Source organism: Mustela lutreola, chromosome 8, assembly GCF_030435805.1.
Source record: "Mustela lutreola isolate mMusLut2 chromosome 8, mMusLut2.pri, whole genome shotgun sequence".
Classification (NCBI taxonomy): Eukaryota; Metazoa; Chordata; class Mammalia; order Carnivora; family Mustelidae; genus Mustela; species Mustela lutreola.
In genome coordinates, this window is record NC_081297.1 from 60,994,944 (window position 1) to 61,010,698 (window position 15,755).

Consider the following 15,755-nt stretch of genomic DNA (forward strand, 5'->3'; position numbering starts at 1 on the left):
CTTCAGAATCTTCTTGTGCTTCCTCTTGCACACTCAGCAGCAGACATTTCCTCTTTTTAGCGGTGCAGCACTTTTGGTAAGACTATGAAGCGGGTGGAGGCAAGGGAAAGGAACAGGCTTTGAAGGCTCTTCCACAGCCTGGTACGAACCTTTTTGGCCTTAACCCTTCACTAGCATCCTATAAAAAGCTCAACCGGACAAAAAAACTATCGACCACCCCACGCCCATACACCTTTATACTACTTCCTCTTTTATATACCCCCATTGAAATTGCCTGTTATTCTCAGCTGAACCTTAGGCCTAACCATCTTTTAAGGCCCAGATTAAATCCTAACTCTTCCTCATTGCCCCATCTAGTGTCAATTATTATACAGAACACCATATTCTTCGCTATATTCTCAAGTATATATCTTATCTCCCCCTACTACATCATAAGCTCCTTAATGATAGGAATTGTATCTAATACTTCTTCATATCTTTCACAATACTCTAGTACAGTGATTCTTAAAGTGTAGTCATATCAGCATCACCTTGAAACTTGTTAGACATGCACATTCTCAGGACCCACCCCAGACCAACTGAATCCAAAACTCTAGGGTAGGGTCCAGCACTCTGTGTTTCAGAAAGCCTTCCAGGTAATTCCAATGCATTCTCAAGTTTGAGAACCATTGCTCTAATACAATAGTTTGTTGTGTGTGTGGTTTGTTTTTTTTTTTTTTAATTTGAGAGAGAGCATGAGCAGGGGTGGGGGGGCAGAGGGAGAGGGAGAAGCAGACTGCCTGCTGAGTAGGGAGCCTGATGCAGGGCTCAATCCCAGGACCCTGAGATCATTACTTGAGCCTAAGCCGAAGGCAGACACTTAACTAACTGAACCACCCAGGCACCCATCTGACAAATGGGTGCCTGACCTTCTTTTTTTTTTTTTTTTTTTTTAATATTTTATTTATTTATTTGTCAGAGAGAGAGAGTGAGCGAGAGCGAGCATAGGCAGACAGAGTGGAAGGCAGAGTCAGAGGGAGAAGCAGGCTCCCTGCGGAGCAAGGAGCCCGATGTGGGACTCGATCCCAGGACGCTGGGATCATGACCTGCACCAAAGGCAGCTGCTTAACCAACTGAGCCACCCAGGCGTCCCAGTGCCTGACCTTCTTAAAGGTGCTTAAGAAACTGAGATCAATCCCTATCCTCTGAGATTCAGAATTGGGAGGTTTGCAGTGGGGCCTAGAAATCTGCATTTGTAAGTACCCTGGAAAGTTTTGAGACAAATGTTCTATCAGAAACATGCTGAGAAACACTTACCTCCTGGAGCCAGTAACCACTCAGTAAATATGCTGATTTATTTGTTAAATTATTAAGACTAACTTGGGAAATAGGCCCCATGAAGAACCAAATTAACTGAGATTAACAGCAGATTTTAATAGCAGACTTTAAATGTTAGGAGACTGAATGAATTTTAACACTAAAATATTCTTGCCATTCCAACGGGGCCTTAACTCCCTAACTCAAGAAAATAGACTCACTTTCAAGTTTCTTTCAAGGCAAAAAGCAGAAGGTCTTCAGAAAAATTCTATATGGAGTTGCCATCATGTCTTCTTCCTTTCCAATACTTTTTCCGCTTTTCAATCACTCTCATTTGCCATATCCCGGGCTCTTACATTGTCCCAGTAAATCCTGGGGTGGAGGGATGGGGGAGAGCTGATTAGTATTATTATATACAGAAACCTAAATAAACTTAAATACATAAACTTAATATGTTTGTTCCCAAGAAAATATACTTATTTTTTTTTAAGATTTTATTTATTTATTTGACAGTCAGAGATAACAAGTAGGCAGAGAGGCAGGCAGAGAGAGAAAGATGGGGAAGCAGTCTCCCTGCTGAGCAAAGAGCCCGATGTGGGGCTCGATCCCAGGACCCTGGGATCATGACCTGAGCTGAAGGCAGAGGCTTAACCCACTGAGCCACCCAGCTGCCCCAAAAATATATTTTTTAAAGAAGCAAAAAGACAGCAGTGCTTAACACATGAAATTTCAAACATCTCTAATGGAAACTTTACACTTAGAAAATAGAATCTGCCTTTCACTTTATTGACTGGTTAGAGTCCCTAGAAGGCTAGAGACCCGGCATAAGGTACTACTGACCCCCAGAAGATTTGAATCACCTGCTGCTATCAAAGAAACCCAGGATCTACTAGAGTCATTTGCAGGATTTCTATTGGTCTTTCACCTTGATGGGGGAGATTAAGAGCAGGCTGTGGGGTACCAAAGCATAGGAAGCTCAGCCCTAGGACAGCAGCAGCCTTCTTACAGGTTAGTATAGTTCTACTGGATCTTTTTCACTCGTATGCCTTACCCTCTTGAAAATATGTTGAAGAGTCTCCTTACAAAGTTGATCTAGTTTTCTCCTGTTCCCTACTGTATACTTCCCAACCTAGCAGGGACCAACCCAGTAGTCTACTGTGCATGTGCCATGTTCATTTCTACCTTTCACACTTATGTATGTTTTCCCTCTTGCTGACCCAAATCCTAGTCAATCTTCTGAAGCTGGCTCAAAGAGTCCTAAGTTGAGCCCTTGCTAAACTTCAACTTGGTCTCTATAGTGTATTTCACATCTAAATTAGGTCCCACCTTTATATGCCTGTTTCCTATTACCCTGCCACTTCAGCTAACTCTAAGATTGCTAGAGCCTGGAAATCACTTGTACTTGGAGAAAAGCCTACATTTTGGCATCAGACAGAATTTGGGGCTTGAATATTGTTGAGTCCAGTGGCCTAAGCCTTATGACTTACAGGCAGAGACCCCAGGTCTGGAGCCAGAAAGCTTGAGTCCACATCTCAACTCTATCACTCAGCAGCTTCAGTCTCCCTGCCTGCCAAGTGGAGAGGATATTAAGAATCATTCATATGACATGTAGATATTTTGTGTATTAAAGAAGTTACTACATGTGAAGTGATAACCTCATTCTTTACTATGTACCAGGTACTTTAAGGGCTTTACATGTATTACCTCAAAAATATTAATTATATCAACCAAACATGCACTAGCTTTGTAACTTTAGGATATCTATCACCACTGAGTTGGTTTCCTGATCTATAAAACAGTGGTCATCCCTCATAGACCCGTAGAAGTGGTTAGTTATATGATATGGTGGTGTTTGTAAACATTTGGCTCAAGACCTTGTACACTGGATTAAGAAGGCCAGAAAGAAAGTAAAACTTAGGGATTTTTAAGATATAGTGAGCTTATGTACTTTCTGTGAAATTCTACTTGGCACCCCATAAAGAAAAAGGCCAGGTTTGTTTTTGTTTTTGTTTTTTTTTTAAGAATTTATTTATTTGACAGAGAGAGCTCACAAGTAGACAGAAAGGCAGGCAGGTGGGGGGTGGGGGGAAGCAGGCTCCCTGCTGAGCAGAGAGCCTGACGTAGGGCTCGATCCCAGGACCTGATTCCAGGACCCTGGGATCATGACCCAAGCCGAAAGCAGAGGCTTTAACCCACTGAGCCACCCAGGCGCCCCAAAAAAGGCCAGGTTTAAAGATGGGACCAATCATTCCAACTGGTAGTCCTGAGAGAAACTTCACTGGAAAAGCTATGCAGCAGCTCCCCCTGGAAACTGGAAGAACCCTCCTGTGGACAGCTTAGTTACCCCAGAGCACAGCCTGGTAACCCTGGCTACAAATCAGAATCCCCTGTGGAACTCTTTTAAAGCCACAGTTAGCCAGACTCCATTTGTGAAGATTCTGGTCCAAGAGTTCTGGCAGCTCTGTCACTTTAAAACTACTCTGATTCTCTTGCACAATCAAGATTGAAAACCACTTCTTCAAGACTTAACTATGACATCAAAAACTTCCAAACCTCTGAGAAACCATCGACCATATGGTGGGAGAAGAGTTGAGTAGCTTGAACAGAAAGTTGATTCACATCACTTGACAAAGGTATTCACTCTGCTTTCCTTCTCCCCAAACTTCACCTGTTTGCCTTGTTTTGACCTCCAGAAGGACTGTTTGCCTCTTCAGATTCAGACAGTTCCCTTCAGATTCTTGAGAGTCACTGCTTCGAGAATAAGGTAGGACTCAAGAGCGTTTAGACTCGGTTTAACTGTCAAGGTAGCATTGAGGCTGGAATCCTCTTGCAAATCCAACATGTATTAAACCAAATTGGCCTCCATTATAATCTTGGCCTCCCAACATGAGATATTCAGCTATCAATAGTTAGGTATCAGGATTAAAGCTCTTCTTCCACTATCTTTAAGAATCTAAAGATAACTACACAATATTGGATTATACTGCAACCTTTATTTCCCAGAAAGCCAATTTACTTTACAGTAAGTGTTCATGGCTCTAATATTATCATTAATATGCAGTGTAAGCTTTAAAGGGCCACCCTGGCTTGCGTTCCTGAAAGGTACTGAGTCTAAATCCCTAGACTTAATCATCTAAATGCCCTCAGGAAAATCTGACATTTAACAGTCTATCTCTGTGCCCTTTGTCTATGCCCTAGGCATGATACAAAGCAGAATTGAAATGGGCTCTTCCAGGCACTTTTCTATCCTTACTGCTTCTGCCAGTCTGCCTTGATCTCCCTCCCCCATCAGACTAGTCTGTCCCTGCTTTGCAGAAATCTCAGCTGTAGCTGTTGCCTGGAAACTTGGGAGTCCTTGAAGTGAATGTCTGCTGGATAGCTAAAGACAGCTAGCCATAAGGGAAAGTAGGCCTCCTATTGGCAGTGAAATGTGGCAGATTCGAGATGGTATATTCTTAGTTTTCTTCTAAGAGTCTTCATATGTTAATACCTACAACTTTAGAGATTTCAGACTGGCATTCTCAGATAATTATAAAGTATCCTGAACTTGAACATGGTACTATTCATTCTTCCAAGCCCCACTCCCCCAAAGTGGCTACGCTGATCTGACAAGTAGCATCCTTGCCTAACAAAGAGCTTAATTTAGATAGATTTGGCAAAGAGATGTGAGGGAGCAGTGCTGAACAGTAAAAGAACCAGCTGCCCCAGGCTTGCTTTCTCAACACTCAAGTTGATCGTGTTAAACTTCATCATACCCCAGTACTCTGAGCTTTCCAAGGAGCCCTGCCTGTATAATACTCTCTTTGAGGGCAAAGGATTCTATTCAAAACAACCTAGAAGACTAAAATATTTGTGCAAACATTAATTTTTGGTTTTCCAAGGCATGTAAGAAGTAAAGTTCTCCTATTATCTAACTGTTGAGGCTATTGCTTTAGTCATCCCAAACTTTCATAGCAAGATACCCACATCTCTCTCACTCTTCTGAGAACAGAAAGAAGGCCTATGTCAAAATTACCTGATCTTAAATGTCAATATTTTCTTTTCCAACCCTTAGTTCTTACTATTTAGGCCTCATGGAGCCAGAAGACTTAGAAATATGTCCTTATGACCCAAACCACAGGATGCCAGCCAGCAGGTTACAGTACCACCTGGCATCATGTAGAAAGGTAAGTTTTCCTGATTTAAAAAAAAAAAAAGTTAAGTCAGTGGAGGGAGAAAAATAAGCTCAGAATATAAAATTTAAAGTTTTTGTTTGTTTGTTCATTTGGTTTCAAGAACAAGCTTCTGACTATATGTAGCACTTAGCAGTTCTTTTTTTTTTTTAAGATTTTATTTATTGGGCGCCTGGGTGGCTCAGTGGGTTGGGCCGCTGCCTTCGGCTCAGGTCATGATCCCAGGGTCCTGGGATCGAGTCCCGCATCGGGCTCTCTGCTCAGCAGGGAACCTGTTTCCCTCTCTCTCTCTCTGCCTGCCTCTCTGTCTACTTGTAATCTCTGTCTGTCAAATAAACAAATAAAAAAAATCTTAAAAAAAAAAAAAAGATTTTATTTATTTATTCATTTGACAGACAGAGATCACAAGTAGGCAGAGAGGCAGGCAGAGAGAGAAAAGGAAGCAGGCTCCCTGCTGAGCAGAGAGCCCGATGCGGGGCTCCATCCCAGGACCCTGAGATCATGACCTGAGTCGGAAGGCTTTAACCCACAGAGGCTTTAACCCACTGAGCCACCCAGGCACCCCAGCACTAGCAGTTCTTAGTGTTGGAAATTGTTTGTCTTAAGTATTTCCAGAAGGGAATGGAGGGTGGAATACAGGCATTGTATAATAGGCATTTAACAAGAGCTTTTTTTCTTTTAGAAAAATCCAAAGATAGCTAAAAAAATGGCTAACTGCAAATATAATGCTTGCCATGTGGTCCCAATCAAAAGGCTCAAGGAACATGAGGCTAACTGTGTCAATAGAACTGCTGTAGATGATGGTAAGTTTTGTTTTTAATTTGAGGGGCAGATAAGTTACATCAAGTGCTATTGCCCCTTGCCCCCCATATTTCATATGTACAGAAGTCTTAGCCAAATGAGAGGAAGGAAAAACAAAAGGAAGTTTCTACTCTGTTTCTGTAACTTCTGGTCTGTTTTATTTCAGAGCCGTTTAATCTTCCAAAGGTTATTTCTCCAAGTTTGGAACCAAATGAAAAACTTTCTAATGCTGCCAATCAGATTCTTGACCCTGATGTCTGGAACATAGGTGAGCATGAGTGAATCAGTGAACCCAGTTTTAAAATGAAGGCTTGGATCCTAAGTTCTTCGTAGCTAAGTACTGTAGTCCTGGGTAAATTAAGTCTTAATACTCCTCCCACAAGATCCTTCAGAACAATCAAATAAATCTGAGAATTTCCTCTGTCTCTAAAGAGGCAACCCAGCAAAAAGGGAGTCTAATTAAACCTGAGATCACTTATAACAGTTTAAAGAATCTTATCTTACTACTATCTGGCCACTTGCCACAGAAAAAAAGTATTGGTATAAATTGAAACTTGTAGTCTGAAAGGTTTGGATTTATCCTATCTCAAGTGATATCTTTTCTCTAAAATGTAGCGTGTTATAACAAACAGAAAATTCAATAGTTCTTCTGTCAGATCGAGGTTCAACTATATGCTCAGTCCTTAAGGAAAGTTACTTCTTAAATACCTCTTCCTCACCTATAAAAGGAATAATACCTACCTCACAAGATAGATTAATATTAAATAAAGATGTATATGTGTACTAGGGTAATGCAAGTTCCTTTAACAAAGTTCAAATTGTGTTGATATCATGGTTTAACATAACAGATGTTTCCTTATATATAAGCCCAGAGCAAGAATCCCATGGAGATTGTGCCTTGAGAACACAGGCTTTTTTCATCCTGTGGCTGTCACCTTCCACACTTGGCTTCCCAAACTGCCACAAAAAGAGAACAGAGGTCCAGGTCCCCCTTAAGCATCTTGGCCCAGAAGAAAATACTTCCAGTCACATTCCATTGGCCAAAACCAGTCATATGACCATACTCAGACAAGTGGATAAGAATGCAGTCCTTGCAAAGCAGCTAATTCCCAGCAACAACTATGGATGGGAGATTCAAATCTCTACTGCCGATGGCTTTCTCTGCAACAATATAAAAATGCTATAGTACTGGTATCACATCTCCATCATCTCTCTTTCTTTCTAGATAACACACATCATTCTCCTTCATTTGTTCTTAAGACATTTGCTCCAAAAATGCTGGTCTGTGAAAGGTAAGATAAATCATCTTATAGAAGTTATCGGAATAGAGAGCGAAATACCTTTAAGTTTGACTCTTAAAGTGAAGTGGCCACTAGGCCATAGCCGTGGCAAATGCCTAAACTTCAGTCTTGAATTTCGAAAGATCTGCATTCATGGGATCTGAGTACTTCCATTCCCTCCATAAGACTCTCTTCGGACTTTAATCCATTAAGGACTTGATTACATAAGACTCTCAATTCTATGTAAGAGTTTCAATTCCTAAAACTTTGAAGGGAAAATAATTACTACACTCTACATGAAATAACCTAACAAGATTGAAGGGTACATCTAAGGGTTAGAGAAGCCATCAGTGGAGTTTCCCACCACATACATAGGGGGACAGGAAGTACAAAGGAACTATATAAAACAGAAGCTTGCACAAAATCAATAATTCTTACTCTGACCTTTAATAATATCAACTATTTTTTTTAAGATTTTATTTATTTATTTGACAGAGAGAGATCACAAGTAGGCAGAGAGAGAGAGAGAGGGAAACAGGCTCCCCGCTGAGCAGAGAGCCCGATGTGGGACTCGATCCCAGGACCCTGAGATCATGACCTGAGCTGAAGGCAGCGGCCTAACCCACTGAGCCACCCAGGTGCCCCAATGTCAGCTATTTTTGATAAAGTAATTTAAATCTCCTAGATAGAATGGTTATCTAGACTAAATCTCTAGTTCTGGTCTCCAACTAACTTTTCTTTTTTGGCCATCTCCTACAGTGACTCAAGAGACATTAAAAAACAGTCTATGGATGGCAAACATCCTAACAACTATAAGTCCTGGAGAAAAGGTAGAGTAACTTTTTAAAACGAATATCCTAGTTTTACAATGTTAACATAGCTTTAACTAATACCACTAATGTATTCTAAATCTTCAAAGATTCTTTTTTTTAAATAATTTATTTATTTGACAGAGAGTGAGAGAAGGAGAGAGAGCACAAGTGGGGGGACAGCAGAGGGAGGGGGGAAGCAGGCTCCCAGCGGAGCAGGGAGCCCGATGCGGGACTCGATCCCAGGATCCCGAGATCATGACCTGAGCCGAAGGCAGAGGCTTAACCCACTGAGCCACCCAGATGCCCCCTAAATCTTCAAAGATTCTTAGACAAACTTTTATTCTTTAAGAAAATAAAGCTATTTAGGGGCGCCTGGGTGGCTCAGTGGGTTAAGCCTCTACCTTTGGCTCACGTCATGGTCTCGGGGTCCTGGGATGGAGCCCCGCATCGGGCTCTCTGCTTGGTGGAGAGCCTGCTTCCTGCTCTCTCTCTGTCTGCCTCTCTGCCTACCTGTGACCTCTGTCTGTCAAATAAATAAAATCTTAACAAAAAAAAAAAAAAAGAAAGAAAGAAAGAAAAAAGAAAAAGAAAAGAAACCTATTTAATGGGTGCCAGGGTGGCTCAGTCGATTGAGCAACTGCCTGTGGCTCAGGTCAGGATCCCAGAGTCCCGGGATCGAGTCCCGCATTGGGCTCCCAGCTCCATGGGGAGTCTACTTCTCCCTCTCACTTTCTCCCCTCTCGTGCTCTTTCTCTCTCAAATAAATAAAATCTTTAAAAATAAATAATAAGTCTATTTTCTATTCTAAGTCCTTCTTCCCCATAATAGAAAGCAGGGAAAGTCCCAGAGGCTTTAAGTCAGACTGTGGAGAAAAAGCTATCTAGAGCTCTATTTCAAATGCAACTAATGTTCATCAAGCTTAGGCCTTCCAATAAAACACTTACAAAATGACATTACCTTAATGTTCTTTTTCTACCCATAGGTCAGAAAAACTGATGGAGAAGCTGTGGATTAAAGAGCCAGCAGGCAGAAAATTAATTCTCTTTTTTTAAACTTTGGGGAAATCTTAACTGTCATGTTTTAGGTAACAACTCCAGTCATTGTTGGCATCTTAAAATGTTTTTATTTATTTAAATAAAGAATATTTTTCCTATGACAAGCTTCACTGGATTTTTTTAAATTCTTCCTTGTTTTCATATCCCCATTTGTCAACCAAAAGCCTAGAGGGATTATTTGCCTATTTCCCTTATTAGTAGAGGAAATACAGGTATCAATGTAAGCTATGTTATTCCTTAATCAGGTTCTTCATCCTCCAATTATTTTTCTCCTACTCCAAGTCATGTACTATGTGACCATCAGATCAACCTTCTTCAAACAGTTTTGTACAAATCTCCCATGCTTAAAAGATACAGTTCTGGGGGATGCCTGGGTGGCTCAGTTGGTCAAGCTGCTGCCTTCGGTGCAGGTCATGATCCCAGCGTCCTTGCTCAGTGGGAGCCTGCTTCTCCGTCTGCCTCTGCCTGCCACTCTGTCTGCCTGTGCTCACTCTGACAAATAAATAAAATCTTAAAAAAGAAAAAAAGATACAGTTTTGGGGGGCACCTGGCTGGATCAGTCAATAGAACATGTGACTCTTGATTTCAGGGTCGTGAGTTCAAGCCCCACGTTGGATGGGGAGTCTACTTTAAAAAACAAACAAACAAAAAAACGGAACAAAAGCTATAGTTTTTATGACAAGCTGAGTTTGGAGCCTGTCTCCAAATCTCCCTTTTTAATTCTGCAGCAGTTTATTCCGATCGTAAATACACTTTTTTTTTTCATTCCGTTCATTTAAAAATGTCATCCCTTGCCCTTCAACCATTAAAATCCCTTTCTAGGGATTTCACAAACCTTCCCAAGAGAAGCTGGAATCACATGCTACTTCATATTTGCTATACCATAAACCACTAGCCCGGTGCTATGCATGTAGTAGATATTCACATACGTGATATTTAAACTGAACCAAGACCCAATTTACAACAGGCTAAAATTTGTTCCACTTTAGCTGTAATTTTTTTTCAGCTAGCTAATTTTAATGACCTTGGTTTTTTGCTAGTTTACTGACTGGTTCAGGTATATATAGACTTAAAATTAAAAGTAGAAGTTACAACCAAATGGATATTTTCTGCCCTTAGAAGTCTTATCCCTAAGTATTTTCTAGATCCTTTTAAAATCATCTTTTTTCCCCCCTTCAATTAAAGCAGAAAACAGAAGGGAGAAAAACTAGATAATTTTAGTGTCTAACACATTCTAGTATACTTTTACAAAGGAGGGTTACTGACTTGTTCCCTTATATTTACATAATATAAAAAAGATTTTTACCCCTGGGGATAAAAATATATGTTTATAAAAAATAAAAAATTTAAAAAAAAAAAGATTTTTATCTCCTGACTAAGGCCTTACATATATTTTGAATTTTTTAAATTAACTTTTGTATATTAATACCAAACGATATGAAAATCAAAAGGTGTCCAAGTAAAAATGGCCCAAAAAGATAAAGATGTCTTCCATACTCATATTTTCAGGATATGGAATCTTCCCCTCAAAAAGTCTTAATTGGGGTGACTACATAATTTTTCCTTCAAACCAGGATACTCTTGACCATGAAAGGATAATAATAATTATCCTGAGAAAAACAAAAAACTAGGTTGCCATCCTAGTCTTAAGGGATAAAACATCACTAATTAGGCAGTTGTCATTCAAAATACGTGTGCCAGATCTATTCATAACTCACTTTAAGAAGTTTTAAGGGATCCCTGGGAGACATAGTTGGTTAAACATCCAATTCTTTGTGATATACAGGACTCAAGTCCTGGTCTCAGGGAGGTGAGATCAAGAAAAAAAAGTTTTGAGCCTCTTAGAAGAAGGCACAATAATAACTAAAATATCACCTTTTTTTTGGCCTTTGACATAACGTTTGGTCAAAGCTTCAAAAACAAAAACAAACAAACAAACAAAAAAAACTTACAGAAAATAATTAAAAAAAACAAAAACAAAAACAAAGTTTCAAAGTTACTGCCTCAAAGCCTGCCTAGATTCCCCAAAGTCTTAACTATTCCTCCCATATTCCCATAACAGGTAGTTTATGTCTCCATTTAACATCCCTTCATTGTGATTTACTATTAATAAACTATAAGATGTTTTAGGAAAGGCATGATCTTGACTATGTTATAGTCCTGTGCCCACACACACACAAAAAAATCAAAGTTTCTAAATGTGAAGAATCTACATAGACATAGGGTAAAAAGAGCCTCTGTGGGCGCCTGGGTGGCTCAATTGGTTAAGCAACTGCTTTCGGCTTAGGTCATGATCCTGGAGTCCCGGGATCGAGTCCCACATCAGGCTTCCTGCTCAACAGGGAATCTGCTTCTCCCTCTGACCTCTCCCTTCTCATGCTCTCTCTCTCAAATAAATAAATAAAATCTTTTTTAAAAAGGATAATTAAGACAAAAAAGAAAGAAAGAAAGAAACTCAGTGACCTGGCTTAAATATTTATACTGAATTAATCAACCTTTCAAAAACATTGGTAACCAAATTCACTGATCTTCACCAAAAAGTCCTATCAAAGCAATTTAAACTATATTTGTGTAGTAGTAATAAGACTTTGTAGCTATGAAGGTTATTCCCTATGATCAAGTTTAAGATTTCCACTTTTACATTCACAATATGATGAACCATGGGGAAAAAATCACTAGGGCTCATTACTCATATCATAAATAACATACCAAAGCATAATTCATTGGTTCCCCAGATTTATCCTATTGTTGTTCCATACTACATGGCCTTTTTGTGCAGGTTTCCCAAGCAGCTGTAGTATAAAATGAGAAAAGGAAAAAACCTCCAATATTTTAGTCTCTTTAAAAATTGTAGCAGCTCTGGTCCATTATAAAGGAGGAGTGTTGACAACTATAGTATAAGGCAATGGTTTTCAAACTTCAGTGGGTATTAAAATCACTTGAAGGCTGGGATGCCTGGGTGGTTTAGTCAGTTAAGGTCTGCCTTTGACTCAGGTCATGATCCCAGGATCCTGGGATCAAGTCACATCAGGCTTCTTGCTCAGCGGGGAGTCTGTTTCTCCATCTGCCTGCCATTCTCTCTGCTTGGGCACTCGTGCTCTCTCTCTCTCTCTCTGACAAATAAATAAAATATTTTTAAAAAATTAAAATCACTTGGGGGTGCCTGGGTGGCTCAGTCATTAAGCGTCTGCCTTTGGCTCAGGCCGTGATGCCAGGGACCTGGGTTCGAGCCCTGCATGGGGCTACCAGCTCTGCAGGAGGCCTGCTTCTCCTTCTCCCATTCTGTCTGCTTGTGTTCCCTCTCTCACTGTGTTTCTCTCTGTCAAATAAAATCTTAAAAAAAAAAAAATTTTTTTTTTTAATTAAAATCACTTGAAGGCCTTGTTAAAATAGATGATAGGACATCTCACCGCTGAGTCTCTGATTCAACAGGACTGTGGTAAGGCCTAAGAATTGACATTTTCTCAAGTTCCCAAGTGATGCTGTGGTCTGTGACCACAATTTGAGAACCACTGACCTGAACACAGTTTAAGCGCTAGGAGGGAAGGAGGATGAAAAGAGATTACAAGAAAACATAAGAACCTAATATCAGACACAAGTTAGAAAACTTTTTTTTTTAAGATTTTATTTATTTATTTGACAGACAGAGAGCACAAGTAGGCAGAGAGGCAGGCAAAGAGAGAGGGGGAAGCAGGCTCCCCACCAAGCAGAGAGCCTGATGAGGGGCTCAATCCCCGGACCCTGGGATCATTACCTGAGCCAACGGCAGAGGCCCAACCCACTGAGCCACCTAGGTGCCCCTAGAGGTTAGAAAACTTTACAGAGGGACGCCTGGGTGGCTCAGTTGGTTAAGCAGCTGCCTTCGGCTCAGGTCATGATCCCAGCGTCCTGGGATCGAGTCCCACATCGGGCTCCTTGCTCCGCAGGGAGCCTGCTTCTCCCTCTGACTCTGCCTTCCACTCTGTCTGCCTGTGCTTGCTCTCACTCTCTCTCTCTCTCTTACAAATAAATAAATAAAATCTTTAAAAAAAAAAAAAAAAAAGAAAGAAAACTTTACAGAAAAAAATGACCCTTGGGTTTAAACATTTGACATTTTTTAAATTTTTGCTTTGTTGTTGTTGCTGCTGTGCTCTCTTTTTTAAGTAGGCTCCACACCCAGGGTGGAGCCCAAAGCAGGGCTTGAATTCAGGACCCTGAGATCAAGATCTGAGCTGAGACTGAGCTGGAGGCCTAAACCACTGAGCCACTCAAGCACCCATTAACATTTTTTTAAAATAACAGAAGAATGGCAGTTTTATAATTTTAGAACTGTTCTGTGCAAGACAAGTCTTTGGCATAACTTTTAGTAGGTAAAATTTCTTTAGTATTATTCTGCCATTCTACCATCTTTTCAACGATCTTCTTTCAATAAATTTCACTTCTTCATCTATTTGTTCATAAAAGCCTTGCCAACATGATACTAACAATGATTTGAAAATTCTGACTTAACAATTTACATTTTAGATATCAACACCAGAAAGAGAGTGAAGGGTTGTTTGTTGCTGACTTCTTGGAAAAAGAAACTAGCTAGAAGTCAAGGAAAAACATAGAGAACAGATTTCTCAAACCCACTCATAACTGTTACAGGCGATATGGATTACACAGGTATATAACATTTACATATTAAGACACAGAAATAATTTAAAGTATAAATTTTTAAAAATCACTATTAGTTTTTTCATTCATCTTGTATTAGCCTGTGTTTCTAGAGCTAAATGTTGGCTATTTATTCCAAACTCCCATTAAGGACTCTTTCTTCAAACATAAATTTATTTTCTTTGGTTTCCTGGTAGCAGCACCTATCCCTGCTACTTTGCCTGAAAAATTACAACCAGCACCAACCTTTCACCCTCCTCTAAAGCAGTACTTCCCAATCTATCCTCATCAGTAACACTATCCATTACGATCCCCTAGATCTTTCAATTTGAAATATTTTGCAACTGTGTTTATTGAATAATTTTCCTATTTTTAATTATGCATTTAACTACCAATCAGAATTTATAATTAGGTGAGAGAATCAGAACTTTGCTGATGACATTCAAACCAAAAATAAAGAAATTTAACATTTTAGTCTTCTGATGAGCAAAGTTTAAGTTTTATTGGCTATCTAAAACACTGAAAATCCCTAAGGAATCTCAAAGACTACGGAATTCCTTCAATCCTAGAAGCTGGGAAAACCCATTTTCTAACAAAGATCTTTGAGGGGGCATGGGGTTGGGGGATATGCCTGAGGCCTCAGTTGCTTAAGCACCAGACTCTTGGTTTTGACTCAGATCACGATTTCATGGGTCAGCAGGGAATCTGCTTGAAGATTCTCTTCCTCTGCCCCTCTCCACACATTGTCCCTCTCAAGTAAATAAACCATTTTTTTTTTAATTTTTTTTTTAAGGGTGCCTAGGTGGCTCAGTCATTAAGCGTCTGCCTTTGGCTCGGGTCATGATCTCAGGGTCCTGGGATATCAGGCTCCCGGCTCCACAGGAAGCCTGCTTCCTCCTCTCCCACTTCCCCTGCTTGTGTTCCCTCTCTCACTATGTCTCTCTCTGTCAAATAAATAAGTAAAATCTTTAAAAAAAAAAAAAAAAAAAGTGTTTGTTTTTAATCACTAGGGCACTGGTCTGTCTTTTTACTTGTTAGTCCAGAGTCTCTGTTTTTAACTTACAATTATTAATTCAAAAATACAATCTATAATTTAGGGATAAATGCTAGCATATCCTCAGATAGAGCCAGCAAGGATCAGATTCAGTCCAGGGTATTAATCCTGGCTAGCACCTAGATTGACTCTTTATGAATGCCTTGGTCTCATTGTTTTTTCCCTTTTCAAATATATTCAACTTGGCTGAAAGCCAGGCTGAAAGAAAGCTCAGCAGGGATCTTAGATAAAGCAGGAACTTTCTTGGTTGGAGATGAATGAACAAAGCATTTAAGAATAGAAAGAATAGATGTGTGGTGCGTTTTCTTTTTTCTTTTTTTTTTGCACATTTTAATTTTAAAGTCTCCACTGAAAGACAGTTTGGGGGTTTTGTTTTGTTTGTTTACTTATTTAAAAGCTGGTGGGCATGGGGTGCCTGGGTGGCTCAGTCAGTCAAGCATCTACCTTCCTTCCACTCAGGTCATTATCCCAGAAACCTGGGATGGTGCCCAACATCAGAATTCCCTGCTCAGTTGGGGGGATGTCTGCTTGTCCCTCTCTCTCTGTGTCTCCTTCTGCCCATCCCTCCACTCATGCTATCTCTCCCAAATAAATAAAATCTTAAAATAAAATAAAATAAAAGTTGGTGGGCTTGTTCCCTCATGCTAAAT

At 40.0% G+C, this 15,755-nt stretch overlaps 1 protein-coding gene across 2 annotated transcripts; it reads left to right on the plus strand.

Annotated features, from left to right (window-relative positions):
* Positions 1-3,765: 3,765 nt before the first annotated feature.
* LOC131837911 (gametocyte-specific factor 1-like) lies at positions 3,766-9,493 on the plus strand. 2 transcript variants are annotated; one of them, XM_059183565.1, is made up of 7 exons: positions 3,766-3,929; positions 5,351-5,462; positions 6,151-6,271; positions 6,436-6,537; positions 7,495-7,561; positions 8,309-8,379; positions 9,344-9,493. In XM_059183565.1, exons 2-7 carry the CDS (start codon positions 5,370-5,372, stop codon positions 9,355-9,357), a joined length of 468 nt encoding a protein of 155 aa, XP_059039548.1. In that variant the 5' UTR covers positions 3,766-3,929; positions 5,351-5,369; the 3' UTR covers positions 9,358-9,493. The 2 variants fall into 2 exon arrangements, with proteins under 2 accessions (XP_059039548.1, XP_059039546.1); XM_059183563.1 differs by having other exon boundaries at positions 3,766-4,060; positions 9,344-9,492.
* Positions 9,494-15,755: the final 6,262 nt, after the last annotated feature.

Excerpts from the sequence above, each read along its gene's own strand:
- LOC131837911 (XM_059183565.1), top strand. The coding sequence starts at position 5,370 with ATGGAGCCAGAAGACTTAGAAATATGTCCTTATGACCCAAACCACAGG. Across the intron at positions 5,463-6,150 it reads ACCTGGCATCATGTAGAAAG|AAAAATCCAAAGATAGCTAA; the intron begins GTAAGTTTTCCT and ends TTTTTCTTTTAG. Across the intron at positions 6,272-6,435 it reads TAGAACTGCTGTAGATGATG|AGCCGTTTAATCTTCCAAAG; the intron begins GTAAGTTTTGTT and ends GTTTTATTTCAG.